General features: G+C 32.7%; 1 protein-coding gene across 2 annotated transcripts in view; it reads right to left on the bottom strand.

The window, feature by feature from the left end:
- Window positions 1-19,740, bottom strand: part of GlcAT-P (Glucuronyltransferase P) — a 61,081-nt gene that overhangs the window by 9,320 nt on the left and 32,021 nt on the right. For both annotated transcript variants that reach the window (XM_070644208.1, XM_070644207.1), the window contains 2 exons: window positions 13,381-13,576; window positions 11,687-11,841 (listed from right to left, as the gene is read on the bottom strand). In XM_070644208.1, coding sequence (XP_070500309.1) covers window positions 11,687-11,841; window positions 13,381-13,576 — 351 coding nt within the window. The remainder of the gene's footprint in view (window positions 1-11,686; window positions 11,842-13,380; window positions 13,577-19,740) is intronic.

Here is a 19,740-nt window from a genome sequence, read left to right as displayed (position 1 = left end):
TACATATTTTCACATAAAAATTGCCATTTGGTTTTTGTTTTAAAATAAGAAAGAAAATTGAAAATTCAATTTAGTTCCTTACTTGCGCTAGTTCTTTTAAACCTTCATCATTGCCATTGAAAATTTGTGAAAACGAGCAAGAACGAGCAGAAAAAAATTCCAATTTTCAAACTTTACGTTTTTTGCAATGCACAACCACCATTTAAAGTTTTTCTCCTTTTACATATTTTTTTTACAAAAAAAAGAGAACAGCAGCTTTGATAGCAAATGAAAGAACTGTAACTGTAAGTAGAAAAAGCAGTTCATTTTTGAATCCGTAGTTAATTTAGAAGGAATGAATGAAAGGAAGAGAATGTTTGCCTTTTTTATTCATCCTTCTCTATGGTGGATAACATAAAATGTAATATAAAGAACATCAGAAACCCGTACCCAATTTTACTAACAGTGCGAAACATTACGAATGAGATGAAGGAAGGAATATGGTTGATATGGAAATTGGTTTGTGAGTTGGATGTGACGCATTTTTTGAGGGGAAGAATCGATGTTTGAAGTTCATGATTTCTGGATATTTTACAGGTCGTACAGATCAAATGTGACCTAAGGACTCCTATATATGTCCCATTAAACTAGCTCTATCGTCGATTCCGAATTCTAATGAAGTATGTTCATCGCGGCTTACTTTTGGTGCAAAAACATTTGGACTGAAGTGCACTGCCTTATGCAATACATTCTTGACCATTTCCAAGAGTTTTCAGACACTTTCCAAACTGCTAAGTATCCTTATCATAACATCCCCAAAAACCAAGCTACTCAAAACGAGAAAAATCGCATAACGATGAGAAGAAAAAAAAGTTCAAATTCAACCCATTCTTTAAAGAAAATAAAAAAATGTTCGACGTAATGAGCATTCCACTGGCAATTTTATTGCGAAAAAAAAAGTTTTTTTATATTCTATGTGACTAAGGCCTCTTCCACTCAACTGACGATACCAGAATGGGGAAAAATGCTCTCTTCATCATTCAGTGGAGAAAAAAAGTTTTCATTTTTTGGGGTTGACTGTGTACTGCACAAACTTCATAATAATAATGAAAAATAAGAATAAGTTGAGGAATAAGAGGGACATAAAAAATATTTTATGGGAAAAATATTTCGAGAATAAAATGAGAGTCAATTAGGGTATTCATAGAAGCACGAAATGGGACACTTTTAACTCTCTCTGAACTCATTGCTCCGCATGTTGAGTGGATAGATAAAGGGGTGCATTTAGGAAATTAGCAAATGATAGCCAGGCATCCCATGTGTAACATAAGGGAGTCCATGAATCATAATTGATCTGTAAGATCAGCGATGTAGGTATGGGGTTGCTGCCAGCCTCATTCGTGAAATAATTGAGGTCATGAATCATAATTGATCTGTAAGGTCAGCAAAGAGTAACTTCATTAAGCATTCACTTCCTATGATGTAGAACGTTCATTAAAATGCCAGAAAACAATCCCTAATTACACCCCTGATAATGAATTTTTGAGTTGTGGGACCTATAAATTTCATAGCTGAATATTTTTATTCATATATAAATATATTTTTAATGTACTTTATCTCGAAATTCTCATGTCGGTCATTTATTATAAATGCCAAAAATACACAAAAATATTTTTTATTATGAAAATTTTTGCTGCTATTTTTAAAAAAATTTAATAAAAATAATAACTTTGTGGCAAAGACCTCAAAGAACAGCACAGGAATTTTTTATTGTCGTGGTAGTTAAAAGGTTGAAAATTCCTTTTTTGGAAGCGCATTTGCTGGTATCATCACAACAAGCTTATCGACAAAAAGCTTACACCTCCATAAATAGACTTCAAACACGACACTTCATAAGCTATAATTCCAAAGAAATAAATATATACACAAATTTAGAAAATTTTCTACCGAAATTAAAGAGAAAATATCCCAAAGATATAAAAAGAGGCTTCAAAATCAACAGAATGTGGGAAGGTATACATAATGGGTCGTGTGTACAGAAAGAAGATAAATTCTTATAGACTTTACAAACATTTCTTTTGAAAATGGAATGAAATTCCTTTGAAAATAAATCGAAAATTCTATAAATATTTAAGAGTCAATAAAATAAGGAAATTTTTGAGACTTGAAAAGTTTGGTGGAAATGATTGCTTTAGAGAATTTGTTTGTGTTATTTTGGAAGCATTTGTGTTAATTTGTAATTTTAATTTGGTTAATTAAAACTAATGAAATTTAAATGATTTGGTATTGAAAATGGTTTACAGAAGTTAGCGATAGAGAAGCAAGCCTAATGCGTCATCTGAGGGGGGCCATGGGTTGCAATTGATACGTATGACCAGCGAAGTAAGTTTGAAGACCTCGCTAAAGTTCCTTTATTAACACTCAATCGAAGCCAACCCCATGTAGATGTCAAATGACAGCCATATGGACAATATGAAGAGAGCTGTAGCAAACCCTTTAAAGCTCCGTGGTGGAACGTTCTCCATTTGTGTCTCTCGGTGTAATATAATCTTGAAATGATGTCAGAACCAACCATAAAGTCCCAAAAAATGTAAATATTCAAAATAAAATCTCAAAAATTCAAATATTTGATTTAACATTCTACATAGAGTCAGGATAAATGAGTTTTTTACAGCACATTACACAACTTTCATTTTAAAAAACTAACTTCGTTTATTTATTTAAGGCTCATAAGCATTGTAGCTTGTAATTATTTACATTAACTTCAAAGCTACAATGTAAATATTCCAAAAAAATAATTCAAAAAGCATGTAAGAATAGCAAACCTACAGCATAAGCATGTGCTCTCCTAGAATTATGTGATCCAAATAGAATTAAGTCATACCAATGAATGTCTAAATTAACTCAATTATAATTGGTCATAAACATTAATTGTCTGAAACATGAGACAAACTGTATGACCATCCTTTATGTTTCGAATGAAAAAGCCATACAACAAGAATTGTAGTGAAAAATACTTTCCCTTTAGAGAATGAAGAGCATCCACACAAAACAAAAAAAATGAGACTGGTATATCTGATAGTGCACGTGCATATAATATGAAACATAAAAAATATAATATGTACATGAGAACTATCATTTCTCTGTTCAAATTAAGATAAACTTTAATTAAATTGCATTTTTCTAACAATAACAACATGTTCTAGACAATTTTATACATTGCTGTCTGAATAGATGGAAAATTTGTTCCTGTTTAACAATATAAGGGATAGTTACGATATTTTGTAGCTAAGAATTGAGAAATTTTACTATATTTATACATATTCTGTATATGTTCACTACTGGTACGATATAATGTTACCCCAAAGTGGTAATAGGTAAGCAAAAGTGGTATATCACTGATGACTACCAACCCCAACCCCCTGAATACACCCCTCAGCATGATTTTGAAGACATGAGCTAAAAAATTCTCTTTAATGTAACTCTAGCATTGAAAAAAATCTAATTAAAGTGAATCTCATACTTCCTGTTCAGCACAAGCTCAGCACTTACATATTTGATCAAAAAAACTGTCACTGAGTTGTAGAAATCCATGCATTCCACCCTCACAACTTCAAACATCACAAATAAACATTCCCATAACAAAAAAGTTTGACTTAAACATGACGACTGACGGCTAGCTCGAGATAAAATAGGAAGCATTATGAGTGAAAAAAATTAAAAACTTTACATTTCCTTCATTAGACAACCAGCATAGAAAAAAGGGGTAAATTGTAAAAAAAGTAAAGCAAAGCAACAAAAAATAATAAAAAAAATCTTAAATGTAATGCAGCAGATGCCATAAAATTCTTAATCTCTCTCTCATAGTCCGAACGTGCTGTGTATACATAACATTTTAAGTCATGTATAAAACAATAGTAATAAAATGCTGTGGAAACGAACACAAGCAACAAAAAAAAAATGGATCAAAAAACATAGAAAAGAGAAATACGAACGGAAATTAGTGACGGATTTCGATGCTAATAAAAATCGATGTATTATGTTACCAGATTGAAGCTTTAATTGAAATTTGATAGGATTGTGAAATGCTTGTTTGATCAAATGATGCAAAATCATGTGCTCAGCAAGTGCTGGAATGGAACGACATATATAAAGGGGAAGCTTTTATCGATATGCTGGTAATGCTACATTGAATATCAATCGATTGTTCGTATTTTGTCTGTCTGATCTTTCTATCAGATAAGCAATTTTCTGCAATATTCTTTATGTATTTCCAAATGAGGCAGTGTCAATGACAATTATGAAGATTAAAGAATGATCAACCAGAAGCCAGCGATAAGGTCAGTTTCATGCGGTATCTGAGAGAAGCCATGAAGTATAGCCAGCAAAGTAAGTAAATATAGGATAGTCAGTATTAGTATCTATCTAGTCTCTACTTGATCAGAGTAAATAATCTGAAAAAGGTGCGTCTAGTTCTAAATTACAAAACGGAACTAAACCAATGTCAAATTAGGTCAGCATGTCACATATTTCAACATTGAGTTGGGTATTTGATAGCAAATTAAGAAGCGATCAGCACCCCCAATGAGTTCAGCCAACTTTACTCCGATAAAATCCCAAGAAATTTGCTAGTGCATGACTAATATATAGATAAGCCTCGACTGTATCAAAATGCGTTATCAAAAACCCCTTTTTTCCAACTGTGTCGTTTCTCTTTTTCACTCATTTTATATTTACTGTGACCATTTCTTACCCCCCATTGATACAATATCTGAAGCGAGCGTGTAATGACATAAAAGGGAACGAGTCTTTTGTGACTCTTATCACTTTATCTATAAACTCTTTACGATCGTTTATTTTATTTTCATCTTTGTGCATTTCACTTCCTATCATGTGAATGTACATGATTGTATAAACTGAGACTGAGCTACTGCCTTTGTATAGAACAATAAAAGTATGGATGGGAGGAACAATAATGCGAGGAGTTTAAGGGAGTAAGAAAAAAAGGGGATCATAAAACGATGTCGAAAATTAGGTAAATAAAAATCAGCCCTGACTTTGATCCTTGTTAGCGACAAGCTCGATATATATTCATGTCATGGAAGGGTTGAGGGGATACCGATTATTAAGGAAGTGAAATCTAGTATTGGGGATCAATCATAGGGACCTGTATGTATAGGTATAGACCAACATAGCATTGACTTGATGTATAGACACACCTAACTACGCACCTGCCGACAAGCATAAAAAACTCTTCCATAACAATTGTTTTTGTTTATTTTATTCTCCTTATAAAAAAGAGAATGCCAAGGGATTGGGGATGCATTTAACTTTCCCTAAGGTATTGCTCCCATTACTCCTTATAGTCGACATTAAATTAAATAAGCAGAGAATGAAACGACGAGAAACGACACGATACACAAAAAAATAAGAAATAGAGAATAAAAAAAAAATATTTGACATAAAAGAAAATCCTTGAACAAATTGTATGGAATGTGAGTGAGCGACAGCATTAAAAGTCAGAGCGACAAATGCATAAAATGGAAACCAGTACGATTAATTAAAATTGTATTAACTCTCAGTTGCTGCTGTTGCTGCCGCTTCAGTTGGTTTTGATAGAATGGAAAAAAATTTATATTTTACAATAGCAGACAATTGGAGATGGAAAAACCATCTTTAGGACTGTATTTGATAGATAGCAAATTGCCATTTACGTCACATTTGAATGGCAAGCGAGGAGGAATCGTACAATGGCAGAATCAACAAGAAGAAAATGAAATAAAAATAATAAAGAATAGAATTGAGGGAATTGACTCGAAATCGAATAAGATGAGATGTACAGCATAAATACATACGTACAAATACACAATATAGAAACATACAGAGTGAAAAAACACAGTAAGCTCTCTGAAAATGTCAATTCATTTTGATGATAGGGATTAAGTATCAATTTCCACTGTTCCGAAGAAATATCTGTGTATATATATGTGTATACGTATGAAGGAAGTTCGAAGAACGTAAGAAGCTAGAAAGGAGAAATAGGCTAGAATATTTTACATTAGCTTCAAAGCGCATTTTGGTAGGCAGAATGTAACTCTGTCTCTGAGATTATGATTTAACTATGGCTCAGTTAAGGCATAGGCAACGCATGCCTGCAGTTGTTGGCTGTTCATTATAGTTCATCCAAGGCTTCATTCTTTATGCCACAGGACAATGTGCCATAATGCATAACAGAGCTTCCAACACTTTCTGTTCAAATGAATCGAAATCAACTTACATTTAAGGTTATAGTGGTTGAAATGATGGCTTGTGATGTCATTTCGTAAGACGATATGTTATGTACGATATTCCTTAGGCAATTCATTCATCCATGTAGCACATGTACATGTATATATTCAACAAAGTCGATGATTTTATTTTTTTTTTTTTCATACATATTATGTGATGTAATGTGTATCGAGGAGGAACTAGTGTGTATCATCCATCAAAAATGATGGGATTCTGCGGTGAAATGCTTGGAAGTTCGTGATAAAATTTATAAATATCTTTGAAATATGAGAAATTCATTGGAGTCATCAATATGAATAAATTTTGAATATATTGATAATTGAGGCTGAAATTCATCGACATTTATGGAAATGTGACGAAGGAATGAGCAAAAAGAAAAACTGGTCAATTAAGGCAAGATCCATTTGGTAAATTGAATTCGAAAAGTTGAATAATTAGAAGAGAAAGCAGCATTAAATTACAAAAAGGAGGTGGACATCTGAATTTTATGGAACTTTTTTTTTGTGGGCAGAAATTTATTTGAATTAATTTTGAAGTTAAAACTTGAGAATTTAATTTATTTAAGGACAAATGGAAGCAATAGCGCTATAACAGTGGTGGATGACCTTTTTTCCGCTACACGCCTTGTTGGTAAGTCTCGAACGAAACCCCACACGGCATACGGTTTATCAAAGTTGTGCTTAATGTGTCGCGGCACACAAGTTGCCCACAACAGCTCTAGAACCTGTATCTACCAAAATATCCATAAATTCCACTCCAAAAATATCAACCATAAATTTTAAATGTCTCCAGTGAATTTGAAGCAACACAACTAAGTAGTAGGCAGTGACGCATTCACATGCTGCCTACATTCCCAGAAAAACCACAAATCAGGAAAAATGACGAAAATTATATCACAAGTTGAAATATAATGATGATGATACCCTCTTACATATTATACATATTTTTTTGTATCTAAAAATAAAAGTAAAATGATATATACGACACAACATTAAGGATCTATGCCATCAACATTTGTAATATCCTCTTATTCTCTCTCGATAATAAGAAGACGAATGGCAGTAAAAAAAAATCAAGAAACATTTCGTTCCCTTCCTCCCACTTCCTTCTTCATTGCAATTTATATTTTATTATTATTTTTCAATTCAATGGAGATGAAAGTCGAAACATGTAATTTTTTTAATGATATCGACAGATAGTGAAAGAATAAAATAATAAAAATAAGATAAAACTGGATAAAACTTTAAAGAAAGAAAAATTTTCATGAAACAAAAAATTGTAGTTGTAAAGTCATGAAGATATGGATTTAAAGCGCAGTTTCATTGCTCAGATAATTAGGATATAGTGCTCGAGATTGAGCATATATCGAAAATAAGAGACCTATCTTAGCTCAAGTATAGTCAAACACTTCTTCTCTTGACTACGCTACACCGACTTGGTGTCATATTTTCCCTACTAATGTTACGCTATAGTACTCTAGTATAGAAAAGATGGTTTCAAAGGATTGAGACTTTCTCTTCACAAAAATGAAGTATCCCGAAGAGACAAGCAGCATACTCAAGAATATTGATTGTGTATGCCAGGGTGAGGTGGTGGGTTCCGAATGGATCGAAAAAAAATTAGGGGGTGGGTGGGGTATGTTTGGAATTTTTTCACGAAAAACCCAAGAAAATTGAAGAATTTTTCCAAAAATAAAGAGGGTTGGGAGTTTGACCCATCCCTCTGACCTTAGTGAGTACACTCGTTGACTGCGAAGGATAAGAATCAGACAGACAAGTGGACAATTATTAGCCACTTTCTCTTTTATTATAAATTCCTTATAAAATAATGCAATGATAGGAATGGAGTGGAAAAGGAAAAGACAACGAATGGATCGGTAAATTGAAAGTGAGATGAGGAATTCGAAAGCAACAGCAAAACTTGAGCACACCGAGAAATCCTTTTCTTTTCCCATTCCTGAATGTATCTCAGTGGCGTTGAAAACTTTTTTTTCTCATTCTGTTGTTTGTTCTTTCTGTTCTGCTTTTTTTGTATTCATTTTTTCTTTTCTCGCTAGTTCCTTGTTGTTGTTAAATTGAACCATAGTTGTAGAGTATTCCGCATAAAAGTTTTATCAATATCAGTTGGACAAAGCCAGCTTGAGAGTCGAAACAAGGCAATGTGTGTTATAACACATGAGATAATAGGAAAGAAGAACAAGAAGTAAGGAGTAAGTTAAGGAAAAGTCGATGAATAAAGCGAATGTCAAACTTTGATGGTAATTTGCTGAGACAAATTGCGGTGTTTATGGTTCGAATTTGATATTGTAGCATTGAAAGGATTAACGAAACAGCAATGTAGACGTTTCGAGTCATTAACCTTTAGAATTATTACAATGCTGTACTATTTACTGGTTATTATTCGATTAACAGACAACTAAAGGAAATATGAACATTAATAATTTGAAAATTGTCGACTTACTGCTGTCTGATTTTGTCGTTTGTCGGTTCCTATCCATTTGTCATTGAATGAGATGTTTGGAATTAATAAAGAGATTTCTATGGTTTATGATTGACAAGGAATTGAATGAATTTCACTGGAAAACTTAAAATGCTAATAACAACCTAACGAAAATTGCCATAAGCTTTACTCAATTTAAAAAGCAAAAACTACATACTTTCTGAAAATCTCCGAGACAAGCTTCAGTACATAGCACAATCTATAAGCCTATTACTTCTGTACTCATCTTGAGAGCATTATATTTTGAATATGTTGATGGAAAATTCTATGAAAATTGAAGACAAATCCTACAAGAAATGTTGATGTTGGCTTATTTTGAATATATGAACTTTGTAGATTGATTCTGCGAAGTCAAAAACATAACATTCTGAGTAAGTTCTCATGAAATTCAAATTTTCCCGATGTTGACAGCCCCTCAAATGCATTGTCAATTCTACTTATCCGATTTACATACATTTCCACGAATTTCACTTCCATATGCTCACAACATCAACATCGTACCATATTTTTAAGCTAGTCAGTACAATCACGATACGAAAGCAATGAACCAACTGGTCAAAGTGATAATCACAGGAAAAGTACACGAATGAAAAAGTGCAAAATAGAGAGAAACAAAGAAAAGTTGTTGTTTATACTGCATGTGCTGCTTTAACTGATGCTACAATATAAGATATGAAATAGGGAAAAGAAGGAACTGGAAAAAAATTATACATAGGTCCCTATTGTTTCCATTCTTCTACTTATTTTTTTTTATCTTTTTTTTCCATCTCACTTTCTCACCCAACTCTCTATATATATTTGTAGATGTTGAAGGAGAATAAGAAGCTTTGTAATTATGTTTCATTTTATGACTCTCACATCCTACGTGACTATAAATATGTTTTCAGCTATGCTCTGCTTCCTTTAACTGATCTAATCTTCTCATCCTTCTTTCGTATATGCACACACTACGAACAACATTATATGAGTAAGTATTACTTCCCTTTTTTGCATTCAGGGGTGGAATTTGGGGGGTATTGGAAGGGTTCTTGTTGTGTAAGCTGTGGGAGGTAGTATGTAAAGGATTGTACACTCCACGAATTCAAACTATGACTTCAAACAGAATTAGAGTCAATATAGTGAAACTAGAGCATCTCGACAGTCTCCTAGAGAGTCAATACATTGGATGTACTGCATAACCCCCCAAAATACATCCCTGCCTCACATTCAACTCATTCTCATTCTGATACGTATTTTTCTTACTGGTTATTATTATTTTCCTTACACATTTAGATATCGTAGGTATCTAACGTATATGGATAGAGCATTATTAAAGATATATACATAGGAAAAATTATCAAGTGAACGTACATGTTTGTGAACTAGATTCTACTTTCAAAAACTATCTAATTTACGGAGGCATGAAAATTATAGCATATTTCTTCCTCATGTATGTACATTCATATATTATATGTCAAAAGGAAAAAAGAAGGAAGAAGAAAAAAATGTACGAGCACGATGATGTTTATGATGATAGTGGTTAAAGCATGCCATCGAGGAAAATATATAGCTGTTTGGAGCAATGAGGGCACAAAAAAATGTAAGTAAAAAAGCACTTTACATTGCAATTTTTAAAATTGAAAATTCACATTTTTCACGAGAATAATCTTGAATATATCTGCATCAAAGAGTCTATAGTGAATGAAGTTTTTCCTTTATGGCATGGCAAAATGTACACACAAAAAATGTAGGTCGGATGGAAAATGGAGTGGAAAGGAAGGTAAGAAGCAGATGTTTAGTAATTTAAATGGATTAAATTGAAGTTGAAGGGTTTTGCAGTGAATCAATTAAGACCAACTGGAAGTTTGTGGTAAATTTTATTTCATTGCAGATAAAGACATGATGTAGCTTTTAAGGTAAAGTTGACGTCATTTGGATGATTAGTTTAGCTAGTGACTATGATTTACTACTCGAGTATGGTTTATGCCTCATTGAAGAGCAATAAAGGACTTTACCGATTGGCATACGTTTTTCATAGCAACCAAATGGCAGCCATATGTCATCTAAGTTGCAATTTTCATGGCAATTAGACGCGATATGACAAACGATGAAGAATTTGTGTCAATCACTTACAATTGAAAATTAATAGTCAACCATCAAAAATGTACATCTATTATAAGTTTAGTCTCCCTAAAAAATCAATAGACAATGCTGTAGATATTTCTCAGGAAATAAAGAAGCTAACTGAGTAAGAAGTTGGTCATAGTAATCAAAAGGTAAATTGATACTTAAATAAATAGAAGCCATGAAAATATTGCAAACAAAAGTAATCTCCAACACTCATCATCATCATTATGGACCGATTACCCCCACCCACCCCTCTCCTGAACATTTTCATAAATGTCAGTCAGACAAACAAGATTGTCGTATCTCTGGATTTTTATATCTACAAAATGAGTCAATGTAAAAATTGCTATCATTCCTCGTCATACATACCCACCATTCACAATGAAAGCAATAAAACTTTATTATATGAAATCCTTCAGCCCATCGGCATGTAGTTAACAGCCACACAAAAAAAGTGAAATAAAATAAAATAAATAATAATAACGATAATAATGAGACGATGAAAACTTTTTTGTGTATGTCCCCCGCATATTTTCATTGCTGTTCTCTTATCATTGCCGTTATTATTTTGATGATTGCGGAGCTTAACATTTTTTCACACATTCACAATTTTGAGTATTATTCAATTATTATGTTTCGCACATACACTCACGACAAACATATGAAACTTAATTGAATTACACGTCAGTTCTTTCAATAACTTCATGCATATATCCACATAAACGCACAACGTAAAGTGTGCATATTATGTGAGGGAATGCTATGTGCTATAAGGATAATTTCATTATGTTTGAATCTTTTCAACAATTCTCACCTCATCAAATATTTCCACATCATAAGTATTGTCGTCATCTGCAAAGTACAGCACACCCTCCGTTGCGTTTGCCCTTATCCATTCAAGGGCGCGATTTCTGTTACTCACACCGCGTGGTTTCACTTTATTTTTTCGATATTTTTCAGGCATTGGGGCTATATGAATGGATAATAAAAAGAAGAGAAAATGAATAAAGAAAGTTATTATAAGCACGAGCAATTGAATGAGAATGATGTTGCATAAAACAAGACATAACAGTGATTTTTTTCGTTCTCTTTAGCGATATACAATGAAGGAGGGTCGATGCCAATTGAGGTCTATCAACATTTTTTACTATTTTTTGCTATGCTTCTGGTTTTGACCTCATTTTAACTTCTAAATCCCTAAAATTTCCATAATCCCATTTGATACTTGACATCACATCCGCACAATCCCCTATCGAATTAAGAGGTAAGTACAGAGAGTAACATGGGGATAAGAAAACCACAAGGGCGGCGAAATAATGCGAGAGAAAATAAGAAAAACTTTTTTTTGTTCATTTCCTTTTTATGCCTTTTTGTAATTAGAGGTTCCAAATGAAAAGCTCTTATTGCTAAGTTTTTTATAGACTTTTTCTAAATCAAGCTTTTTTCTCTCTCTCTCTTTCAAGGAGTCATCAGGAGTTGGGGATCAATTCATTATTATTTTATCGACTTTTCTGGTGAGGCTCTATGTAAATGAGAATACTTTTTGGATAAATTACAAATTACAGGTTATATGTTAATATATATTTTTCTTTTTTGGGTTTTGGTGCAATTTGTGGATGAATATTAAGCATAATGAGCCATTGACTGTAGAAAAGTTTTGGGTTTTCTTGTCGATCATCCCTTCGATTATATTAATCTTTTCATGAATTGTAATGAGAAGTCAGGAATACAAAATTGGATGGCATAAAGGAATTTTGCCAGGTTGTCACCAATTAGGGATGGAGGTAGGAGGTATCTGAAAGTCATGGGATCAGAAACTTAAGGTATTTTGACATTTTAGAGTTAGGATGAAATTTCTAGCAAATTAAAGAATTTTTCCAAAAAGGGGGAGGTATGAGGGTACGTTTGACCCCCAAACAACCCCCTCCCCTTAATGGGAACTCCCTGTAAAAGATAGATGACGTACGACTCCGAAATGCAGCTGAAGTGCCTTAACTAACGTGCTAATCGACCTACTGACATGTCATGTCTTCATTTGCAGACAATCCCCATAGTATTACTTACGCTACTCTATACAAACTGACTCACCATTGTAAAACTTTTGCCACCCATAAACTCATTCATCGTAAAAATCAATAAAAACAATTTAAAGGATATCCCTCAATTAACAATTCACAATGAATCGAAAATATTTTCCTGATTTTACACTAAACAGAGCATGAAATCGACAAATTTACACCATCAATAAACGAAAGGCTCTAAAATTATTTTAATAAGCAAGATTACTTCCATTCGTAGTTCCGAAAAAAAGAGTCTTAAGCTTATAAATATTTAAAAACCTCACGGAAAAAAGTTTGTGGGATCCCAAAAAACACGTAAACCACTCAACATAAAAAAACTTGACATTCTTTTTTTGTTCTGTTGGAACCAGCATTTTTGGCCACAACACAAACCAGCATGTTACTTAAAAGATTAGAAATCATTTTAATGCCACATGTTTATAATTACCAAGTAAATGTGCAAATGGAATATTGAGCTTCAGAAGAAGTTTCGTAACTAATTGCGTCGTATCCACGGCATCCTCGACAACAAGCCAAAAAATATTTGGAACATGCTTTAATGTGTATCCAAGTCGTGTCAGTTCTGCCAACTGTTCCGGTCGTCTATATGTTGGTGTGATTATGTAGATTGGTGGTAGATTTGGCTATAAAATATGAAATTAATTGATAGAAAAAAATGATTTTTTTGGTTAGTTTGAATATCCAATTGGGATTATTGATTGCTTTTACATTGAGATGAGGCATAAAATAAAAAATTGTGAAAAGCTTTTGTATTGAAGTGTTCACAAATGATGTTTGATATTTGCCAGAGAAAGGGATATGAGAACGAGGTCGAGGACCTGTCAATATCCAGATTGTATCTGAACAGCACAACGTATTAGCTAGAACACCGATACGTTACCGCATTGAAGGCCAGACGCAAAGATGCTATAGCGGTTTGAGCAATATATTTTCTCAAGATCAAGCAAACTGTCTAGACCAGTGGTACGCAACCTCTTATGTTTTGCGGTAAATCTTGTGTTAAGCCTTGATTGAAATCGTTTGGCATTTCCATGAATTTTTGACTAACCACTAGTGTGCCGTGGCACATAGATTGCCCACCACTGGTATAGACAGCATACACATAAGCCTTTCCTTTAGTTGACGTCATTTGTGAACACATCGAATAAAAAAAGTTGTTCTTTTTCACTACTGAACATTGGCTGATTTGAAATTCAAAATAAAGAACAAAAGAATGAAGAAAAAAATATTTCCGAACAAGTTATTCGATTAGTTCCACTTCTTAGCACTTTTTTTTCTCAACTTTTTTATCTCTTCTATTTTTCGCACTGAGTATATGTGATAATGGGAGAACACTCATTGAGCTTATATATATTTTATTTATGTATTATTCAATGCCATTATAGTCAAGTATAAAATTTATGCATTAATTTCTATTCAAAGTGCAATTTTATGCATGCATTTCACGATATCTAAGTGCTCTAATTTGCACTTCTCTATAACTATACAATTTATTGTGTGTCTGTTTCATTCATTTATCAGCACCAATTCAGTTGTGATTTTCTTATTCATAAAAAAGGACGGAAAATATTGCGGAAAATGAAAATGTTCATGCAAAAATGTAAAAGATCCGTTTCTTGGGGTTTGAGTGCTTTTGAGGATATAGGAAGGGTGACGTCGTCTTGGCCAGAGCTTGAAGTCAACTCCGATTTTTTAATTGACAAATTAAATCCCATATTTAATTCATATTGAAAAACGGTTTTCGGTTCCTAATTGTACTATATAAGAGCTTTAATTTCATAGCCTGGAAAGTTTATATATAAGTCGTCTCGACTCCTCATGAAATTTGAACACAGCTTGAAGTCGAGTCCAATTTTATATGGAAAATTCAACTCGACTCCATATAAAATTGGAATAGACTTTAAGCTCAGGTCTAAACTTTTGAAAACAAGAAACATAAAAAATCCATAAATTTCTGATAAACCAATATTTTAAGGTAATTAAGATATTAATTAAGATTGATTCCAATATTTTTTGCAAATAAAAGTTGGAAGCTATTCAAATTAATTGGATATTTCCAACTGAATCCCAAAAATTTTGTCAATAAATTCAATCCAAAATAACAGATTGAGGTTACTAACTAAATCACTTTAAAAAAAACTCTCTGCATTTGGTTTTTTTCGCATTCATCTATCCTTTTATATCCAAATGCCAAAATGAGATTTTTTGTGTTTTGAGATTCATAACTATCATATTTCGACATAATTAATACAAAAACATTGTATTATTTAATACCTTCGGAATATTTTTTTTTGGCAGAGATCACAGTTCCACTAAATCGATTACATTTAAAATCATTCTGCTAATAACTTTGTTGAAAAAATAAAAATATTCGATTGTGTGATTTTGGCACCAGATAACGTATGTTGGGATGAATGCGAATGGAACTTTTGGTATGCTTTGAAAAATTCTAGAGCAATTATTTTTTATATTTGTTCGTTTGGTAGGCGCCAAAAGTTGTTGGTGCTTAATTTTAATATTTTGTGATTGTACTTTTATTGCGGTTTAGAATTGAATGTAGGATGTGAAATCATTCGATTACTAATCTAGCTATTCAAGATATAAGTGTAAGTTGTGAGGTGTAAGGGTAAGTTAACTCAATACTACGTAACTAATGTTTCAAACCAGAGCTTTCAACGATGTCTAGTTGCTTCAACCAGAGCTCTCAACAATGTCTAGTTGCTGAGATACCAGTGTGTCGCGGACTATTATGCGGTTCACGGTATGGGAAGCTCTGACCTAACTACTTCTCTTGTGCAGAGAAAGGAAGATTTCAATATTTTAATTCCCTTCCCTTATTTACTTAATCGCTTAAAATTCCAATAACCCTTTAAATACAACATAAAATCCTCCTTCGTGTACTCAATAAATCTCAGAAAATAATACAATTCAAATACCGCGAAATACCATCATATTTTTTAAAGGATTATTTATTTAATTTTTTTAAATCCAACAAAAAGTATTCCTACATGTGTTCTTGATATTTTCAGGCCAAGATTTATTGATAAATCCCTTCAATATATTATCTTTTAGCACATAACCAAAAATAGAAACCCAAGAGCATAAATAAACGGATATTTTTCATTTTTGCCTGTAGATTCTCAAATATATATAGGTATATCCATTGAACATGCATGTACGAGAAAAAAAAAGTTTTTAGGAAAAAAAAATTGCGAAACAGTTGAAAAGAAAAATATTAGAGAGCACTCAACATACATATACAATATAAAGCTATAAAATCAGATTCCTAAAAGTGTAGCAGAAAAAAATACATGAACACAAAAAAAGAGGAAAAAAGGTGCTTGTTAAAGAAGGAAACGAAAATGTTGCATGCATCAAAATCCAATAATTTGAGGTGAACATCAGAATAGAAAAACCAGCTCTAAATGTTTTAGCATTTTAACATTTATCTCGTGTCAAAATGATTGTGCAATCACACCTATTCACTTGGTATAGGTTGATGTAGGACAGTAGATGAAGAAGAAGACAAGTGAAGTTAGGAAGTAATTGTGGTTATGGTTTGTAGCGCATTTACATAATTACATTATCCACAGCCATAAAGCTTAAGTCATATGAATAGCAAAGACCACACTCACTCTACCCACATCTATAACAATAGCTCTATAAAACTTAAATCACAGCTTTTGACCTTCAGCCCTTCTAAATCTATTCCACCCTATTCTAATCATCTCCACAAGTAAGACACAAAAACTTCATCCACAAACAAATAAAAATGACAAATTCATCTCCGTCCATAGAACATAGAGCATCACTCCTAGCTGAAATAATAATATCCAGTTCACGAATAATTCCAAACGTGTCTGAAATTTGCATCTAAATCTCATTATATTCGAATTTTCATGACAGTATGTGTGCTGCTCATGGATGAGATCTAAAACCCACTACTTTTGTTTGCTCTTGCCGAATGATGTTGCTCCTTCTACATGTGCCGTTCTTTTTTTTGCAATGCTGTATCTCCAACCGAAAAATTGCGGAGACAATTTTAAAAAGTCGGTGTGAGTCAGAAGGTTGAAGAAAGAGGAAGAAAGAGTTCACCGTACCTGATTCTCATTCGACGTCGTCGTCGTTATGTTTGTTAGGCAAATTTGTAGAGGAGTTGAATATTATTGGATTTGTTTGGGAGACTTAATCGCTATTTTGTCTGGCTGTAGAATAGCCATGCTGTGTTAATTCGAATTTAGTGGATTTTGGAACTGAATTGGCAATCAGATTTGTTATCTGGATCTTAAGTACAATCCATTTTGTTCCAGCTCATCAAACAGAGAACTGTGAAGCTTTATGCTGTACTTATAGCATCTAAATTGCCATCTAAACAACCCATAATGCGCTTTTGGTCATCCAATGGCTCATCAACTTCCATTTCTTTAATTCTCTCAATGAATAAAAAAGACGCTTGATAAAGTTTGAGATAGTGAGATACGACATGAGAAACAATTTCCAGAAAATGGTTTTGGCCTCACAGATAAAAAAATATTTGTAGTTAAAAGACAAGCCAAGCTGGCAAACAAACAGTAGTATTTCAAGTTGACTAGTACAACAAGCAGACATGAGACATTATAAAATGAAATGCAATTTTGGTGAATCCAATTTTCTTTATGTATACAAAAATATCTTGATTTTATGGTCATTAAATTGAAGCAATGGCATCACAACATAAGAGCATAAAAGGAATGGAGAGAGAGTCATTGATATTGCATTTCGGAGATTAATTTTCATTGGAAAAATTTAATCGTTTTTCTCAATGAGAAAATAGAAAATTGAAAAAATAAATATAGAGGATAGACATACAGCTCAGTGGCATTGTCAAATCTCCCCTTTTATTTATCTCATTATTTTTCATTTTCTATGAAATTCATACATATATTGGTATTATTGCGACTGACGTAGAGTAGATTTGAATGAATTTCATAAAAATAAATTGTTATTCATAGCTTGACAATATTGAAAACGAGAAGCGAAATTTCAATTCTTATTTCTTTGTTTTTAAGAGTCAACAACAAAAAAGATGAATATTTGTAAGGATGCTGTGGGTTTGTGGCGCATGCATGGTTATGATGCATATTTGAAGGATTTCCTTTTAAATGGCGAATAATGCAAATTCATAAGAACTTAAGACGAATTCGTAGGAGCTTTCCTGCAAAAAGCGAATACATAGGAGCTTCTCTGCATAAGTCAAGTTCATAGGAACTTCCCTGCATTAGGCCAATTCACAGGAATTTCCCTGTTTTAGGCGAATTGGTTAAAACTTTCCCTTGACGAGCAAATTCACAGGAACTGTGTAATCTTGCCTTCCTTAAAAAATTCCCTGTTTAGAGCAAATCCATAGCGATTTCCCTGAATAATACAAGATTAGAGGAGCTTTCCCCAAAAATACACCATCACGTCATCCTTAGCTCCTCTTAAACATAATCTTTTTGTCAAAATATCCAACTAAATACTCTATTGTTCGCCAACAATCTGCACAATATTCAACTGCATTCGACAAAGAATGAATAACAAGCATCTCGTTGAATCATAATCCGTAAAACTTTGCTAAAATAAGCAGCGAAAAGGAAAAGAAAACTTTTTTCGAAAAATGAGATTGAGATAGCTCTATGGAAGATGTTGTTGATGATGTTGCATTAAAAAAGGAAGCTATAGAGAGAATCTGAATGAAGGAAGAGGGTATAGAATAGTGCTCCTTTAAATTTTAATTAAGAACATAAATAATAATATCGCATGTCTTTCTCTCTTTATATTTAGTTCTCGCTCACACACACACTTCATGATTATGAGATGGAGGTTTGGGGTGGGCCATCAGGAAACATGTTTATTAAAATGATAGAGAAACTTTTTTTTATTTTTTACTCCACAAGCATTCATGATGTTGTGTATTATTATTCTTATTTTACTCTCTTTTGTGCATACACAGAAGAACTGAAAAGCGTAAAAAAGAAAATGAGATATAAAATATAAGAATAGATACACAGACATAAGGAAAACTTCGCACATATACACCCAGAATATAACTAAGAGAGTGAGATGGAAGAAATCCAATAGGATTATAATTCTGTATTCAAGAATGAACGCTTCTAAGCTTTATTTATAACATGAAAAAGCTTTTTTCATACTATAATAAAAGTTTAATTTTATTCCATCTCAATCCCTTCTATTTTATGTAGATATACAATTTTTTTCTGTTTTTTAATTTAAGTTATTTCATGTCGGAAAGCTTGAAGGCGTGTATGAGAATGTGTATGGGACACACAGTATTCCCCAAAACAAAATACACATATACATAAATATAATAATTCATGAGAGATGCAAAAAAAAAGTATCACGAAGAAAAAAGAGTCACAAAGTTTCATTGGATTTTAACGAATATTTTTATTCGAAAAAGATTAAAGAAGACTTGAAAGGATGGCATTTTAGATGAATATTTAAAGTCATGAGACTCTCGAGTGTTAGGACAATTTAGGAGCTTTTTTTTATAGAATGCCTTAAACCCCTTTTGAAGCTTATCTATTGTCTCTAATGCTATGATTTTTTCTTTTTCAAATGGCATTGCTGAACTATCATATGAACTGTAAGCTATTGTGTTCAGGGATGGGGATAGTTTTAGCATGTCAGATGTGCATTCTTTTCATAGATTAAAGCTTCGAACTTGTATGATAAGATATCAAACTTTCCTATTACGCCCCCATAAATATTTACCACCGACCTACCCTCCCCTAATATGCCAATCAAT

This window comes from Chironomus tepperi, unplaced genomic scaffold, assembly GCF_022539635.2.
Source record: "Chironomus tepperi strain 1889 unplaced genomic scaffold, CSIRO-AGI_Ctep_v1 contig_335, whole genome shotgun sequence".
Taxonomy (NCBI): Eukaryota; Metazoa; Arthropoda; class Insecta; order Diptera; family Chironomidae; genus Chironomus; species Chironomus tepperi.
The sequence above is the reverse complement of the archived record's forward strand: the minus strand, read 5'-3'. Positions and strand labels throughout refer to the sequence as shown.